The sequence below is a fragment of the Monocercomonoides exilis genome (assembly GCF_001643675.1).
Source record: "Monocercomonoides exilis strain PA203 chromosome Unknown scaffold27-1312184, whole genome shotgun sequence".
In the NCBI taxonomy this organism is placed as follows: Eukaryota; Preaxostyla; order Oxymonadida; family Polymastigidae; genus Monocercomonoides; species Monocercomonoides exilis.
This window is the reverse complement of record NW_027150572.1, coordinates 497,701-513,830: the sequence shown is the minus strand read 5'-3', so window position 1 is coordinate 513,830 and position 16,130 is coordinate 497,701. Positions and strand designations below refer to the sequence as shown.

At 39.3% G+C, this 16,130-nt stretch overlaps 4 protein-coding genes across 4 annotated transcripts; 2 read left to right on the top strand and 2 right to left on the bottom strand.

The window, feature by feature from the left end:
- Nucleotides 1-2: 2 nt before the first annotated feature.
- On the top strand, nt 3-1,578 carry MONOS_6125 (putative Serine incorporator (Serinc); the record flags this gene model as incomplete). The annotated part of the gene is made up of 5 exons (XM_067876332.1): nt 3-180; nt 257-330; nt 527-809; nt 876-1,164; nt 1,298-1,578. The coding sequence occupies 5 exons, from the start codon at nt 3-5 to the stop codon at nt 1,419-1,421; spliced, it is 948 nt and encodes a 315-aa protein (XP_067725959.1). The 3' UTR covers nt 1,422-1,578.
- Nucleotides 1,579-2,190: 612 nt separating this feature from the next.
- On the top strand, nt 2,191-2,430 carry MONOS_16683 (uncharacterized protein; the record flags this gene model as incomplete). The annotated part of the gene is made up of 1 exon (XM_067869570.1): nt 2,191-2,430. One exon carries the CDS (start codon nt 2,191-2,193, stop codon nt 2,428-2,430), a length of 240 nt encoding a protein of 79 aa, XP_067725958.1.
- Nucleotides 2,431-3,037: 607 nt separating this feature from the next.
- MONOS_17700 (uncharacterized protein) lies at nt 3,038-3,697 on the bottom strand (the record flags this gene model as incomplete). Its single annotated transcript, XM_067870646.1, has 1 exon — nt 3,038-3,697. The coding sequence occupies one exon, from the start codon at nt 3,695-3,697 to the stop codon at nt 3,038-3,040; it is 660 nt and encodes a 219-aa protein (XP_067725957.1).
- A 29-nt stretch (nt 3,698-3,726) lies between these two features.
- Nucleotides 3,727-15,407, bottom strand: MONOS_15737 (uncharacterized protein; the record flags this gene model as incomplete). Its single annotated transcript, XM_067868630.1, has 2 exons — nt 3,727-15,146; nt 15,266-15,407. The coding sequence occupies 2 exons, from the start codon at nt 15,405-15,407 to the stop codon at nt 3,727-3,729; spliced, it is 11,562 nt and encodes a 3,853-aa protein (XP_067725956.1).
- Nucleotides 15,408-16,130: the final 723 nt, after the last annotated feature.

The window sequence follows — 16,130 nt, the reverse complement described above, 5'->3', positions numbered from 1 at the left end:
TTATGCTTTCATGCAGCATATTATTTTTAATAGTGCAAGTCATCCTCATGCTTGACATGTTTAGCAGTTGGAATGATAGTTGGCTAAATAAGGACTGGATTAAACTTCTAATGACATTTACTATTGGAGGTGCAGTTGTATACATCGCTATCATTGGAATAACATTTGCAATCTACGCTCGTTTGCACAAAAAAGCAATTTTTTTCCCTGCCTACTTTTATTATTTTTATTATTCACTTTATTTTCAATCAAAAAGATTGCACTACGCTTCTGATTTTGACAATAATAACTGTTGCGCTGTCTGGATTGCTTATCACAATGACTGCTCTGGTTTGTTATAATTTTTACTGAAAACAAAATTTTAATTTGTAAATGCATGATTGTTTATTTATTTTTGCCTTTTTAACACATCGTCCACATGCTTCATTTTTTCCTTCGTCAAATCTGAAAAACGGATTGCATATCTTCGAAATTTATACAAATTCCATTTCCCTGCCTTTTATCTTCGATCATTTCAACTTTTCAGATTGAAACTGCTTCGTTTTTCATCACTTCATTTGTGTGTGTGTACTGTGCATATCTTAACTTCACGGCCTTGAATTCCAACCCAAATAAAGAATGCATCACATCAATATTTGCACCTTTTTTTGCTTCACACAGCAAATCAGCAGAAGTATCGACGCCTCGAGACGTGGTGATGAAGGTGGTTTCAATGATAATTCTGTATGTCCCGCTGATATACGTCGCTTTCTCTACAGCGTCAAAAATCAACAGAGAAACCGAAGCATCTGATGAAGAAGACAGGAACTGTGTGCAAAAACATCTTTTGTGTTTTTTTCTTTTCATAACTTTTGTTTGAAAATTCAATTTCGAAGCAAATGAATATCGCAGACCTTCATCTGAAAGCTCTTCAACACCACTTTTGAGTCCATCTCCTGGTTTGATGTCTGCAAACGGGAATGAAAATGTTGATTCGGTCAGTTCGCAAAGCCGAAAGCAAAAAGATGATAATGACAACGACGAACTTGGAGATGGTAGTCAAAAGTCAAATTTCCAGTATTGGAAATTGTACTTGACATTCCTTCTCGCGTCTGGCCATGTGACGTCTGTTGCTTTGTCGTACACAATAACTGATTCAAGCGCACATTCTGGATTTTCTGCTGGGTTTGAGTTGTGTATTTTTACGGTGGAAAAAAAAATAATTTTTAATTTTATTTGGATTTGATTTGCTAACATCATAAATATTTCATATTTAATCATTTTATTTGTTTATTTATTTATTAAACTCTTTTCTCAGAATAAGCACAGCTTCCATGTGGGCCAAAACTGGAGCTCATTATTCCTGCGTCTTATTATACATCTGGCTATTACTCGCTCCTGTTGTTGGACCAAAATTGTTTCCCAATCGCGTTTGGGAATAATGATTCAAAAATTTACGTGGGTTTTTTTGAGGATTTTTTGATGATCTTTTTTGTTGATATTTTTAAGTAACAATTTTGATCTGTAGTATCTTGTTTGATTTTCTTTAAGTTCATTCATTCAGTTTTGTAAAGAAGAGAAAAAAAGAAAAACAATTCCTATGTTGATTTTTGTTAAAATTGTAAATGCAAAAGTCAATAAGATGTCTTTTAAAATTGCAGAAAACCATTGACGGGCAAATCCAAGTTTGAAAGAAAGAATAAATAAAAAATTGAATTCTTATTTGAATAAATATCTTATTTGAAAATATGTTGTGAATATTTAAAAATGGGAAAACAAAATATTTCTCGTTAATTTTTAAAGGCAAAACAATCTTAAATAACTGTTTTAACGGAAATCAATTTTGCCTATTCCATCACAAGAAGAATATGAAATTAAAAAATTTCAACTTTCTTTTCTTCAAGAGGATGGATGCTTGCATTCATTGTGTGCTATTTGATTTTTGTTGTTGTGATGTTACTTGGGATTATGAATTTCTGATTTATTGTGATTTGCCTTTCTCACACTTTTATTTATTTATTTATTCTTGCCATGCAACATGGCTGATGACAATTTTTGCATTTCTCCAATTTTGATTCTTGCTTTGATTCTTGCTTTGATTCTTGCTTTTGGCATGTGTTCTTTTGTGCTGTGTGCTCTGTTTGCAGCGGCTGCATATCGGATTCAGCGAGCAAGCGGGATGCGCAGAAGTTCGAGTGTGGGCAAGCTGTGATGTGTGAAGTTGACCTCCGAGAAGGGGAAGGGTGCGTGTACTTCTACTGCGAGGGGGTTCAATTGCCTGTTTATATTTGCGGCATTCCGCAGCTGGTGCGTTTTGCTGTGTGCACGTATGGAGTGTCACAGATGAAGCTGCTGAAGGCGGAGCAAGTGACGCAGCTGCTCTCGCGCCCAAAGGAAGGGCTGCAGCGGATGAACTGGAGCAAAGTGGAGCTTCCTTTCAAAAGGGCTTGAATGGTGTGAGGGAGATGAATATTCTTTTTAATGCTACTGGGAAAAAAATAAATTAATAAATAATAAAAAAACACAAGCTGTGATATTTGAAGGAGTTGAAATATGCGCTTTGCAGAGGCCATAACTTTCATTTCGATGTTTCGATGATTTGTGCGTCTTTGGCTTTTGATTTTATTTGTATTTTCCTTTTTCTTTCATTTTTTTTTTAATCTTTTCAAATTACAAGTTTTGTTTTTGCTTTCCTCCACTTTTGGTGTGCCTGCTTGGCAAATGCCAAAAGCGAGATCCTTTTATTTGGAGTATTTTTTTTTCCCTTCTTTTTTCATTTTTCATTTTTCAATTTATAAATAACTTATTCACATTTGTGGAACACATTTCTTCTCTTTCTTTCTTTCTTTCTTTTTTCTTTTTCCCTTTGATAATTGAACAATCGATAAACAGGCTTGTTTCAAAGACTTTTCTGGAAACCTTCAAAACAGAAACGCAATATGGAAAAAGAAAGAAACTCAAAAATAAAAAATAAATTGCCTCAAGATTTGTTTTTTTGGATAAATTAAGAGAATTTCATTTCCTGGAATTTGTCTGTTCCCACCCATTCCTTCCAAAGTCACGCTGCCTCTTCATTCGGCCCCTTCTCTGCTGCGCCTCTTGCTTCTCTGCCACTACTTCTACCACTCCTTCTGCTGCTCATTCTGCTGCTCTCTCCAGAATTTGCCACAGACTTTATTGCACTCTCGCCTCCTTCCCCCGACCCGCACAACTCGATTGCATCCGACATCGTCACCATCGCTGCCTTTCCCCCAAAGTGCCCAACAAACTCTCGCCGCAGCTCGCTCAACGTCGGCCGCTCTCCTGCTGCTCCCGACAGGCTCGCCCGAACAACATTCTCGTATGAGTTCCCTTCCAGCCTTCTCAGGTCAGGCCTCTCTCCATTCGCAATCTTATCTCCAGCAATCGCAGCCTCATATTCGCCAAAGGGAATAGTCAATGTCAAGCACTCCCACAGCATCATCCCGATCGAGAACGCCACCGACTTCTCTGTTGCCTCCAGCTTCTTGTTCATCTGCAATTCAGGCGCCTTCCATCTCAGACACTCCTTTTTGAAGCTATCTTCATCTTCGAATGCTGACGAAGGAGGAGGCGAGTCGGTGAATCTCTCGCTCAGCACCGAAATGTTGGAGGAGGAAGAAACAATGGTCAGTGAAGAGACGGATGATGAGTCTGAGTCTGAGGAGCAGTCGGAGTGGAGGGCAATGCAGATGACCATGTGCTCAGAGAAGAGCACAATGTGCGGGCTCAGATTGGCCAAAGAGGGAGGTCATCTTCCTCGTCCTCAAAGGCGTGGAGCGCCCCATTCGCCACCCAGAACAGGATCTGTGCAGCTGTCATCTCCCTCTCCTGAAGACTTCCAATCGCCATCTCCTTTGTCTTGTTCTTTCCATGAAGCAGCATGAACAGAGAATCCCTCAAGTCCACAATAAGCTTTTCATGAGGGGATGAGCATGCCATCGCATCCACTAAGTTCGACATGGATGAGGTGGTTGGACACAGATCCTCTCCGCGAACAAATGTGGATTCTGTGTCTGAAGTGTCTGTGGTGGAAGTGGAAGAAATTGACGGAGATGGTGATCTCTTTCGAATCTCTTCTTCTTCAACCTTTTCCAGTGCCCATTCTGGGATCTTGTCAGAATCTCTTCCAAGAATGTATTCAGTTGAGCCACACTCGCTCAGCAAATGCTCTGATGACTCGGAGTGCCCCAAGCTTTTCTCATACACTCTTTTCTTTATCTTTTCTTCATTCTTCTTCTCTGCTTCCCTCTCTGCTCTCTTCCACTGCTCCTCGGGTGACATCTCCATCGTCACCATTTCAAATGCCTTCGGATCCTTTCTGATGTTATCGTTCACAATCTCTTCTAACTCTTCGGTTCTTCTCTTTTGCTTTCTCCATCGGATGGTCACAACAACAGATGCAATAATCACGATCATGAGAATTATTGCCATAATGATCACGATGATTGGCCAAAGTGATTTTCCTTCTTTCCCTCCTTCGGCAATTCTTTCATCGCTGTTTCCTTGGGTTTCACTTCTGTTCTTCAGGATGAATGCCCCGGTCGATGAAGGAGCATCTTTCCTGCCAAACAGAATGCACACTGACACTTCTGTCTCTGCACCCACCGCTGCCAGCTGTGCCGACAGAATGGTTGTTTGGATTTCATTCTCCCCCACATATCCATCTTCCTCGATCTCATGACCCTCGATATGCTCTTCGCTCCCGTCTCTGAAGCACACTCTCACCGACAGATTGCATGGCACCAACAACTTTCCGCGCACACTCAGACTTATCTTCTCTCCTCCTCTGCCCATCTCTGCCGACTCCAGCACAGGGATAAACAGCGCAGAAGGTCTCTCTCCTGCAATCCCCTCCAATGTGCATCCCTCATCCAGAATCCACAGTGATGTGTTATCCTTCAATCCATCTCCTCCTTTCAAGCTGACAACATTCACCATTCCCGAATCCGAGCAGAGAATATTTCTTCTGATTGATAGATATTTTTCAATGGATGGGTTGTTGTTCTCAAACTTGCAATCTTCAATTTCCACACTTCCTCCACGGACAGACAACCCCCCAACTTTCGAATTACACATTGTGGTATCTTTCATTCTTACGTTGCTCTTTGCAACATCCACAAGCGATCCATTCCATTTGCAGATCTCTATCAATGTGGTATTGATGTGATTTTCTTTTGAATTTTGAAAATTTCCACTGAAACTGCAGGAATTAAAAAAAACATTTGAGCAAAACAGAAAAGATATCATATTTCCTTTCTCAACATTTGACGAGGAATTGCCTATTTCACAATTTGAGATATTCACATTTCTCCTATTGATGATACAAACAATTGGCGTCTCTCCTTTGCATGAAACATTCAAAATTAAACATTCGGATAAAGAAGCACTCATTGAGATGTTCTGCTCTTTGTTCTCAGTTCCATCAAAGCTGAAGATGTTCATCTGACTTGTTGTATTGCTGATCGTCACTTCCTTCATCGAGATGTTTTCGCACAACACAACAAACAGATCTCGAAGCGACACCACATTAATAATGAAAACTGATCGAAATTGGCATGTTCCTCTTTTGAATGTGCACAAAGTCTTTGCATCAATTCTTTCGACTGAAACTTGGCTGATCAACAGCATTCCGCCTTCCATCCGGAAGAGCTCATTAAAAGAAGCTTTTGTATTGAAATTCTCCGGCTTAAACGCAACATCGACGATCAGCATGCTGCCTTCATCAATTTCCAGAATCGCCTCGTGATTAGATGAAAATGATTCCACAAACAGGAACTCAATTGATTCCAGACGATTTCTTCCTTTGGCTTTGACCAAAGCAGTTTCAATAGCAGGAATAGCAGATAAAGCAATTAGCTTAGCTTTTATGAAACTCTTCGATTGGATGGTTATATCATTTATCTCAATTTCCTTCTCAATCTCACTTTGTTCATCAATGGCTACCACCTTCAGGAAGTCTCCCACAAGGTGACCAATGCCATATCCAGCAGACAGGCAAGGACGAGTGTTCGTTCCGCACTGCCGATAATTTGCTCCTCCTTTCCCAAACATGTTCGAGATAACAATCGTGCTTGCCTGATAGATTGTAATCAGGTCGATCAAATCAACTGGCTCGGAGAGTGTTGGATCAATCCCATAAATCGCATTCAGGCGAATAAAAGAGTCCGCCCTCAAATCCATTGCAAACTGTGTCTCGTTGATTTGGTTCGAGATGTTTGTGCATTCAATGAAAATGTCTCGGCCAACAAAAGCCTCATTGCCAGAAAATGTGATATTTTTGAAAAGAAAATACAATTCTCCTCTTTCCTCACACTCCAAATATGCTCCGCCTCCTCTTCCACTCGCAACAGAACAAGAGCATTGCGCTATTCGTGAATCTTCCACTTTCAGCGATCCATCCGAACTCTGCAAAAAGAAAAGAGAACCGCCTTTCTCAGACGAAAGAGCTTTGCACGACTCGATTGACGAATTTTTCACAATCATTTCAACACTTTTTCTGCTGCAATTGCTGCTGCTAACACACGATCCATCATCCTTCCTTGAAACAGAAAAGAATGTCGATTCATTTATATTTATTATTGTTTTCATATTGAGTCTTGTAGTTTCTGCTGCATTCTTCACGTTAATTATGCTTCCGCTCTCAATTGTGGATGAAAGAACATTCATTTTGTTCATTTTGCATTCACATTTGCCAAACACATCAAATACGCCTCGCTTCGTGTGGATCCTTTCAACATTCAGGCTATCAACAATCAGCACCCCTTTCCCCATTTCCACAAACACATAGTTTTGTGCCATATTGTCCGTGCTTGTTGAAGAAAACCAGCACTCTTCAAACGTTAAAGTTCCATCTTCGTTTTTCACAATGGTTTCTTCTCCATTTTCATGTATAAACTCCACTGATAGAATTATCCACGAAAATGTCAGAGCCTTATTGTTTCTGATCAATCCTTTTCCTTCCGCTGGTTCTTCTTGGCTAACTGCCAACGTCGAATGGCTGGCTTCCACTTCAGATGTTGTTCCAGAGCATATCTTGAAGTCGGAAAGAACAAAGCTGTCCTTCAAAACTGTCGTGTCGTGAATTATTATCTCCTTTTTTGTCTCGCTTCCATCAATCTGCTGCATCCCTTTCCAGAAAGAAAAGCATGGATCGTCTGCACTTCCACACCTCTTCACATCAAAGCCAAGTGAAGAGACATATATTTGGGAATTCGAATAACCCTCAAGAAATCTGAAAAGGTTGGTGCTGTTAAATGTATCGTCACTCCCTACGAACAGATTTGATGAATTTTCCATTGAAGAATAATCAAATATAAATGAAGATGATTTGACTGTTGCATTCAAATCATTCGACAAAATGTAAATATGCTCCCCAATTTTCGCCTCATTGACTTCCAAAGTGATTGCATCAAAAACAAAAGGAGCGGTGCTTTCTGAATCCGTGCTATCTACAAAAAGAAACCCACCTTTTCCAATTGTCTGTGAGCATTCACAATTTTTTCCTATTGTTTTGTTGATCATCAATTGCTGCTCTGCTTTCAACGAGATTCGAAGAGCTCCACCTTCTGCCCCATTCTCTGTTTTTGCCCCAGAAATATTGCATGCTTCAATTACAGCCGAAGAAGAAGCAGAAATTGGTGTGAAATCAAACTTCACATCTTCAATTGAACAACGAATCAGCGTAAATGTTCCTCCACTTGCAGAAATCAGAGAATATGAAAGCGTGTCTTGTTCCTTTGTGGAAAATGCACAATCAGTCAAATGCAGCACACCATTTTCAGAGAAAGATGAAACTAGAACTTTTCGATTGGTGTTGAATCCCAACGGCAACACGAAATCAACAAGGAAAAATTGAAGATTCTTCGAATTTGTGATGATTGCAGAAAAAGAGCCGGAACCAAGTATTTCAGAAGCAAAATCAAACTTTGCGTGCTCTTCAGGGACAGAGGACTTGACTTCGAAATTTGATAAATCAAATTCGTCTTGAATGATTGCGTTTGAGCAAATCCATATAATTCTATTTGAAGAATTCAAATTAGCGTTTTTCACACCTCTCCAAAAAGACGAGCAGGGAAAGTTCAAACTGCCACATCCAATCATATCAAAGCCATTTTTATCGATAAACACTTCATCCGATTCGTATTTCACCAGAAATAGAAGTAGATCAATTGCTTCGCCATCAAATCTTTTGTCAATGCCTTTCATATCCACTGCAGACACCTCATTTTCGCCATATAAGTTATAGATGAAGCGACTCTTGCTCACTGTTTGGTTCAGATCAGAACAACTGACAAACAAATCCCTCCCGCACCAAGCATTATTTTCCATGAACTCCATCTCTCCCAATTTGAAGTTGTTTGTGGAATCGTCACTCGAATAAAGAAAAATGCCTCCTCCTCTTCCGCTTGTCTCATTGGCTTCACATTCACTGATTACAACGTTTTCCATATCAAATCTGTTCTCGAAGGCAAGCTCACATTTGGCAACACCTCCATCGCTGTTGTTCGATTTGCATCTCAAAAACTCGCATCCTCCAGAAATTGATGCCTGCTCCACATTCTTCAGAATAAATATCCCTCCATTAGAAGCGGAGCAATCGGTGATATTTGCTGCCTTAGCTTCAAAGCTTTCACCTTCAATTTTCTTGATCAATCCATCTCCTTCAGATGTTATGTGAGACGCATTCAGATTGTTGATGGACATTTTCCCTCTCTCCAAACGAGCAATTCCGAAGCTCAATAGAAAAGTCTGATAAGAAAATGATACACTCTCAAGATGCGCCTCTCCTCCTCCTCCAACAACGATCCAAAGCTTTCCAGCTTCTACAGAGCCATCGCTTCCTCCAAATTCACAATTCAATATTGTCACTCGTCCGCCATTCATCTGAATAACCCCAGCGTTGCCTTCTACCGGTGAGATTGGTAGTTTGAAAATAAGTCTGTTGAGCAGTAGTTCTGTTGGTGTAATATCATCAACCACATTGAAGAAACCGTTGCTTTCTATTCTCAGTTCTGATTTAGAAGCAACTCCGCGGATTGTGAGCGATTTACCATCTCTTCTCATCTCTCCAGAAACCCAATTGTGGTTATTGATCTGGACAGTCGTTTGGTTCTCTTTCAGGTTGCCAACACCAACTTCCAATCGATCGCATGGATTCGCATCGCTTCCACAGTTCGGCAAAGTGCTTTTTCCTGCCTCAACAAAGATGATATCTCCTGTTCCAGAAAACAGATATTTCTTGATCGAGTAATCAATTTCTGTGCTTTCGACCGAGTCCATAACCCAGAAATTTGGCTCAGGCGTGTTCAGCTCGTCGATTGTCCCAAACCACAGATCTTCTTTGATCAGCGTTTCTGGATTCCCGCAAAGCAGTAATAAGTCGTTTCCCTTTGAAGCAAGATTTCCTGTGAAAGTGTTTGACTTCATAGAATACTGTGCATTTGCATCGAATTTCAGGTGCAGCCCTCCTCCATATCCCTGTGCTCCCAGTGCTGTGCAGCTCTCCACTCTATTCTGAGTGAAAATCAGCTCTCCTCCATCCGACACATTCAATGCCCCCATCCCGCCAAACGGAACCTCTCCTTGGCACATATCTTTTGAAAACACACAGTTGCTGATCTCCACTCGCTTTCCTTGCCCAATAACGCCTGAAAAGACTGAGCCATTCCCGTTGTTTCGAGTCACGTTCGACAATTCGCTTGATGCAATTTTCATTCCATTTCCTTCCCCAAAAGAAATAACACTGCCACTTTCTAGTGCTGAGCTATTGACTGTTAGCTTCTTGATGTCGGCTGAAGATTCACCAGTCAAGTGAATCAGTCCATCATGTGACAGACTCTCAACCGCTTCAAAAGTGCATCCTACTACAAATAAAGATGTTCCTTGTCCGCTCAGCTCGACTGCTGTAACTTCTCCAAAATCAATTCTTTTCAGCTCAAATTCAGTTAAATGAATTTCGCCTCCTGTTGCACAAAGAATGCTGAATTGAATTGCCTCGCGTTCTATTTGCCTTGTCACCGAGCAATTTGAAACTCTTAAAGTTGATTGTTGGCACAGAATCAGACATAATCGAGGTGCTTCAACGAAGCTTGAAGGCATTGAAAAAGTGATATTCGAAATCGACACTTCTGTTGCTGTTTCGATTAAGCCGTCACCATCGGCGCTTGCGTTGCTGCAGACAAAAATTGATGTGCCTTTTGTTGTTGCAAAAATTGAAACATAACATGAGGCAAGCCTTGTGCAGCTGTCCAGCTGGAACGATGGAAGAACCACAACAGTACCTTGCTCTTGCGCTGATCCAAATCTCAATTCAACAACTTTGCTGATTGAATGACAAGGCGCAAATGAAAATCCGCATCCCGAGTGATCGTATCCTCCATCTGACTCGCCTCCAACATATCCACTTCCAGAAAATGAAGTCAGAAATGCAGCCAAAGGAATCGCATAATCTCGATTGCAGGAGACTCGCTCATGTCCCATCAAATCCGTTTTTTCCATCTCTCTCCAAGCAATTTGGAAGTTATCTGTTCGAACTGCTTCAGTTAAGTTGATGGCATCCACAAATATGTTGTTTCCTTTCCACGCTTTGCACTCAAAGAATGTCAGATTTTTCAGTGAATAAACTCCATTATTATCTGAAACATTCAAATATATCCCTCCTCCTAATCCTCTTCCACTGTTTGATTCTTCGCTGTTTGGCACATTACAACTGCTGAATCTTGTGTTATTCACAGTAACATCCATATTCCCCTGTTTCTGGATAAACAAAGCTCCTCCTTTCAGCTCGTTTCCGTCTTTACATGATGAACTTATCTGGCATCCGTCAATCACAATCTCACAGCTTCCTCTATTTCCATATGCACTTAACAATCCACCATTTCCGTTCTTCACTGTTATTCCGTTGAATTCGCAGCTCTGCATCGTGAACGAACTTCCTCCCTCAAACAAAAACGGACTCTCTGAAAACACAATTTTATTTGTTTCTGCAACAACAAAATCATTTGCAACAAATGTTCCTCCGATTATTTTTGCAAAGATGAAATTGATTTCGTTGTTTTCTTCTGAATAAGTTATCGAAAATCCGCAACTGTTTAATGTAAGGCTATTTCCGTTGCACTGAATCAAAGATGTTCTGGAGTTGAGCGATAATGACAAAACAAAAGTGATATTCGTTATTGTCGCTGGCTGAGTGACTGTTATTAAAGAAGATGAATCTGTTGGAGGTGGTGGAGAAACAGCAATTCTTGTGTTCTTTTGGGCGCATTTCACTTTCCATTCGCAAACATTCATTTCTGTCTCTTCGCTCCAAATAAATGAAGGATCAAGCAAAATGTCTTTGTCCAATGAAGAAAAACGAAGATCGACTGTGAATGCGATTGTTGAGCAAGGATAGCCCGAGTGGCCACATCCACTGAAATCTCTTGTGTTGTTTCCTCCAACGAGTGCTGGCAAAGGAAAGGGAGCAATGAAATACAGAGCCAGTGGAATTGCATAATCCGTATCCCCATTTTCGAAGCCCATTGCATCATCGTATTCTGCTGCATTTGTCGAGATCGTCACATCCACTTTTCCAGAATTCATCAAATCTGCCAAATTCGCTTCATCAAAAAACATGTTGTTTCCTCCTTTCGTCGCATGGTTTTTTTCAACACTGCTCGTAAAGCTGATTGAAGATATATAATAATCATTGAACTGACCAGCAGCCTTCACAAACAGCCCTCCCCCGTATCCGCATTGAGTTCTTGTATCACTTGCTCCACACTTTGAAAACGATGTGAATGTTCCATCTTTTCCGATGCTCAGCTTTCCGCTTCCAACAAACGAAGCATATATCCCTCCTCCACAACCCGAGTGAGCCAAACAGTTGTAAAATGTTGACTCTCTAATCTCAACAACATTTCCTGTATTCATCACAATATTCATTGCGCTTCCATTTCCATTTGCGAGTTCAATGGATTTCATGTTGATTTTTTCCACTTTCACTGTTTTTCCATTTTCAATCGTTATAGCTGCCTTGTTGTCACATACAATTCCTTCCATTGTCGAATTCTGAAGAGTCAGTGAACCTCCGTTTGTGCATTCAATTATTCCTTCATTTGATGCGGAAGTTGTATTCGAAATGTTGCATAACTCAGTGTTAAGCTGCCCGTTCGTGCATGAAATCATCAGAGGTGCTTCTGTAAATTTGAATCCTTTCACCACAAGCGATTTCACTGCGCTTGTTCCACCCATGCAAATAATAAAACTGTAAGATAATGTTGTGCTTGACATAAGCATCAGCGCACACTGCTCAGACAAGAAGGATCCTGACTGCACCAGAAACAGTGCTTCTCTTCCAGAGAGCGAGCTTGGCAGATAAAACTTGATGCTCGAAAAAGAAGTTATTGCACTGCTGATAATCATCCCATCTTGATTTTTTGTCGAATTATCGTTTACGATGAGCTGTGTCTGAGCTCTAATCCCTCGAACACTTGTGGTTCCTTCAGACAGAGATATCTCTCGTGAAAGAGTGGAACTGCCATCAACAGCAATTGACACTCCGCTTGATGTTTTGTGTTGCAAGAGAACATAATCAACAGTTGAGCATTGCTCGTCAGCAAATCCACACATATGCCAATCTCTTTTATTCGTATTTCCAACATAAAACTCGGTCGGTTTGCTTCGGAGATAAAGAACAAGAGGAATCGCAAATGAGTGATTGTTATTTTCGTATCCGCACAGATCAGTGAGCACATTCAGTTGAGGGCTGAACTTCAACCGATCTGCATTGATCACTTGGCTGAAATTCGCTACCTCAATAAAAATGTTGTTGCCGAATTGCGAAGCACGGCAGTTGGTGAATGTCATCTTGTCAAAGACAAAATCATTGGCTGAATTTTCCAATTTCAGGAAAATTGCACCCCCGTATCCGTTGCTTCCTGCTCCCTGTGCACAACAGTCAGCAAAAGTCAGCGAATCAATTTCTCCAAGTCTCGCTTTTGAGCCAGGTTGCATTATAATGGAAATGCATCCTCCATTTCCACTTTCACATTTGCACCCGGAAAACGAGATGTTGTTCAATGTTAATGACTCCGTATTTATCGGATTGCATTCAATCACTCCTCCATTTCCTGAGCTTCGAATGACCTCTGTGAGGTTAGTGTTAGAAATTTCAGAAAAAGATGAAATTGGAGCCCTTATGAGCTGAGTGCTTGTTCTCAAAGAAGACACAATACAGGAATCAATTGAAATGCTTCCGAAAGCAATATCAAACAAAGGCTTGTTAAAAGAAGTGGGCTGAGCCCTTGTAGAAGTGATGAGAAGATGCTTCAGGTGAGCCTTCCCAGATGAACCAGAAACAGATAATAGTTCAATAGTTTCTATTGCAGTGTTGTGATCAATCTCCAAAGAAAATATACTTAAATCTCCGGCATTAATTGAAAACAGGGCTGCAGAGTTTGACAGCATGCTTGTTCTTACGACTGATTTGTCTGTTCCATTACCAATCACTTTGACTTTATTGCTGTTGATGAATAGCACAGAAGAGGGAGAAAAAGATGATTCAAGCAGTATTACTTTGCACTCAACATCGTTTCTCAATTTTCCGAAAACATGTTCTATTGTTCTGCAGGGTGTTGTGTCGTTCAACCCACAAAGCTCATCCAAATCATTTCCATTTTGATGAGTATATCGAGTCAGTAAAAATATCCCCACTGGAAGCCATCCATTATATTCTTCGCTATCCGACGTGCCGTTGTACCACACTCGCTTTTCTGTTGTTGTTGAATATGATTCAAAAAAAGGATTTGAAGTCACTTTGCCTCCATTTATTCTCACATCATTTCCCATTCCATTGTTTGCTTTGTTTTGGTGGAAAAAACAAAATTTAATGAAGGATATTCTTGCAGCCTGTTCTGAAAGCCCATCAAAATTCATTCCAGTTCCTCCGTAACGACTTACACTTGTGCTTGTTCCATTTAATAAATTAAACAGAAACACGTTTTCGGTGATTAAAAACGTTGAGGAGCTGATATCTGGTAAATAATAACTAAAATACATGCATCCTGCAGAATCTCCGGCCGAATTCTTCACAAATCGACAATTTGAGAAAATGAATGTTCCTGATTCTTGAAGATATTGAGGGCGCAAGTAGCACACCATCCCATATTCACTTGAAATGGAACAATTTTCAAAAACAAGATCTTTGCATTGCTCATTTTTCACATGATCAACGCTGCACATTGCCCCTCCTTGATTTGCACAACACTTACTAAAATTTGATGAATCAACAAGTGCATTTACCAAATTTGCAATAAATATTGCACCTCCATGATTGTTTGCTTGATCATTTGTGCTGTTAATGTCATTGAATAAGCAATGAGAAACATTTATTGATGATCCGCCGTGTGATATGTAGATAGCACCTCCAAATCCATTTGGTGACGCATTTTTCCATTCACACCAAACAAACAAATGCTCTCCTGCAGTCTCAATAACTGTCCTTTCAAGAGATAATGGGTTTTCTTCAGTTCCAGAATAACGAACATTTGACAAACGGTTGCAAGATATGAAAGTGTTATTCAACGAAGACAAAGATGAGCAAGGGCAATTTATGGAATGAAACAGTCCACCATCATACACATCATTGACTGAAAAAAACGAGCAGCTGGAGATTGTTGTGTAATGATGAGCTGTTGATGCCGTGAAACGATTTCGAGATTGTCTCTCTGTTTTGAAATAAGAAATGTTCTCAAAAGAAGAATGCATAGCAGAGACGTGAGATACTGCTTCTGAAAAAAGAAATGGCAAAGACGAAATCATCATTGAGGAAAACGAACAATGAAACATTGTCAACAATCCACAGCAAGCAAATTGAGAAGTTGACAAATTGGATTCCAGAAAAGGGGGAACAATAAACGTTGGTACATCACAGTAAAGGCTGATATTGGATAAAGAAGCTGTGCTTTCAGTCAAAGATATTGGGCATGAAGAGGAAAATTCCTTGAAACAAATTAAACAACCAAAAATTTCAACGGCCGATAAACTCTTACATCTAAAAATAGGATTGTCAGAGCAATGATAAAGTTCTGAACATGATATTACCAACGAGGAATTGCTTTCAACAAAATGTGTGAGAAGAGCATTTTTGAATCCGATTTCGAAACGATCTGAGAATAATGGAAGAAAACAATAAAAATAATAATAATGAAAACAATAATAATAATGATAGAGAAAATAATAATAACTTTTTTCAAATCGAAATTATTATTGATTGCTAAATTCACACCTTTGTCGCAGGCATTTGATTTTTTATCTCCACATAACCTAAATAAGTCATTTGTTGGGAAAAGTTGGTCACCATCTACACAGAAAAAAAATGAAGCTAAATGCAAAGTTGCAAAACAATGAATTGTGTTTAAGAATCTCATTTACTCAGTTGTTTTGAATTAACAATAAATAAAGAAGATTTTCTTTTTATAACAATTACCGAAAAATAAATATGGTTCGAATTGAAAAAATTGTGTGAATCTTGAACTTTTCTGAAAAAACCTGTGAATTGTTCTGGACTTTTTCTGCTTTCATTTTATTATTAGTCTTGTTATATTATTCAATAATATGTTGCAAAAAGAATAGTGAGAAAATATTAATATTGTCACTTTGAATATAATATTGTTAGATAAATACTTCTACAAAAAATTTTTGACACTTGACGATAACATTGAATAAATTTGAAAAATGGCAAATACTGAAAAAAACAAGTGATTGCAACTTGTTTGACTTGTTGATTGGAACACATTTATTGCGCATGTTTCTCATTCTTTCAATAAAAATCATTTATAAACAGAATATCCTGGAAAAACTCGTGATCGGTCTGTCTTTCTTTCAATGACCCTTTCTTTGCTGGCGTTTTATTATTATAAAATAGTTGTGAGTGAAGGGGAAAAAATATTCAATTCCCTCAATCTGCATGGACTTTTATTATTTGATAGATTATTTAAGATTATTTTGTTGTGAATATTCCTTAACCGTTTAATATGATGTTAGTTATATTCATAAAAAAAAAGAAAAAGAAAAAAAAAAAAAAAAAAAAAAAAAAAAAAAAAAGAAAGAAAGAAAAGAAAAAAAAGAAAAGAAAAGAAAAAAGAAAAGAA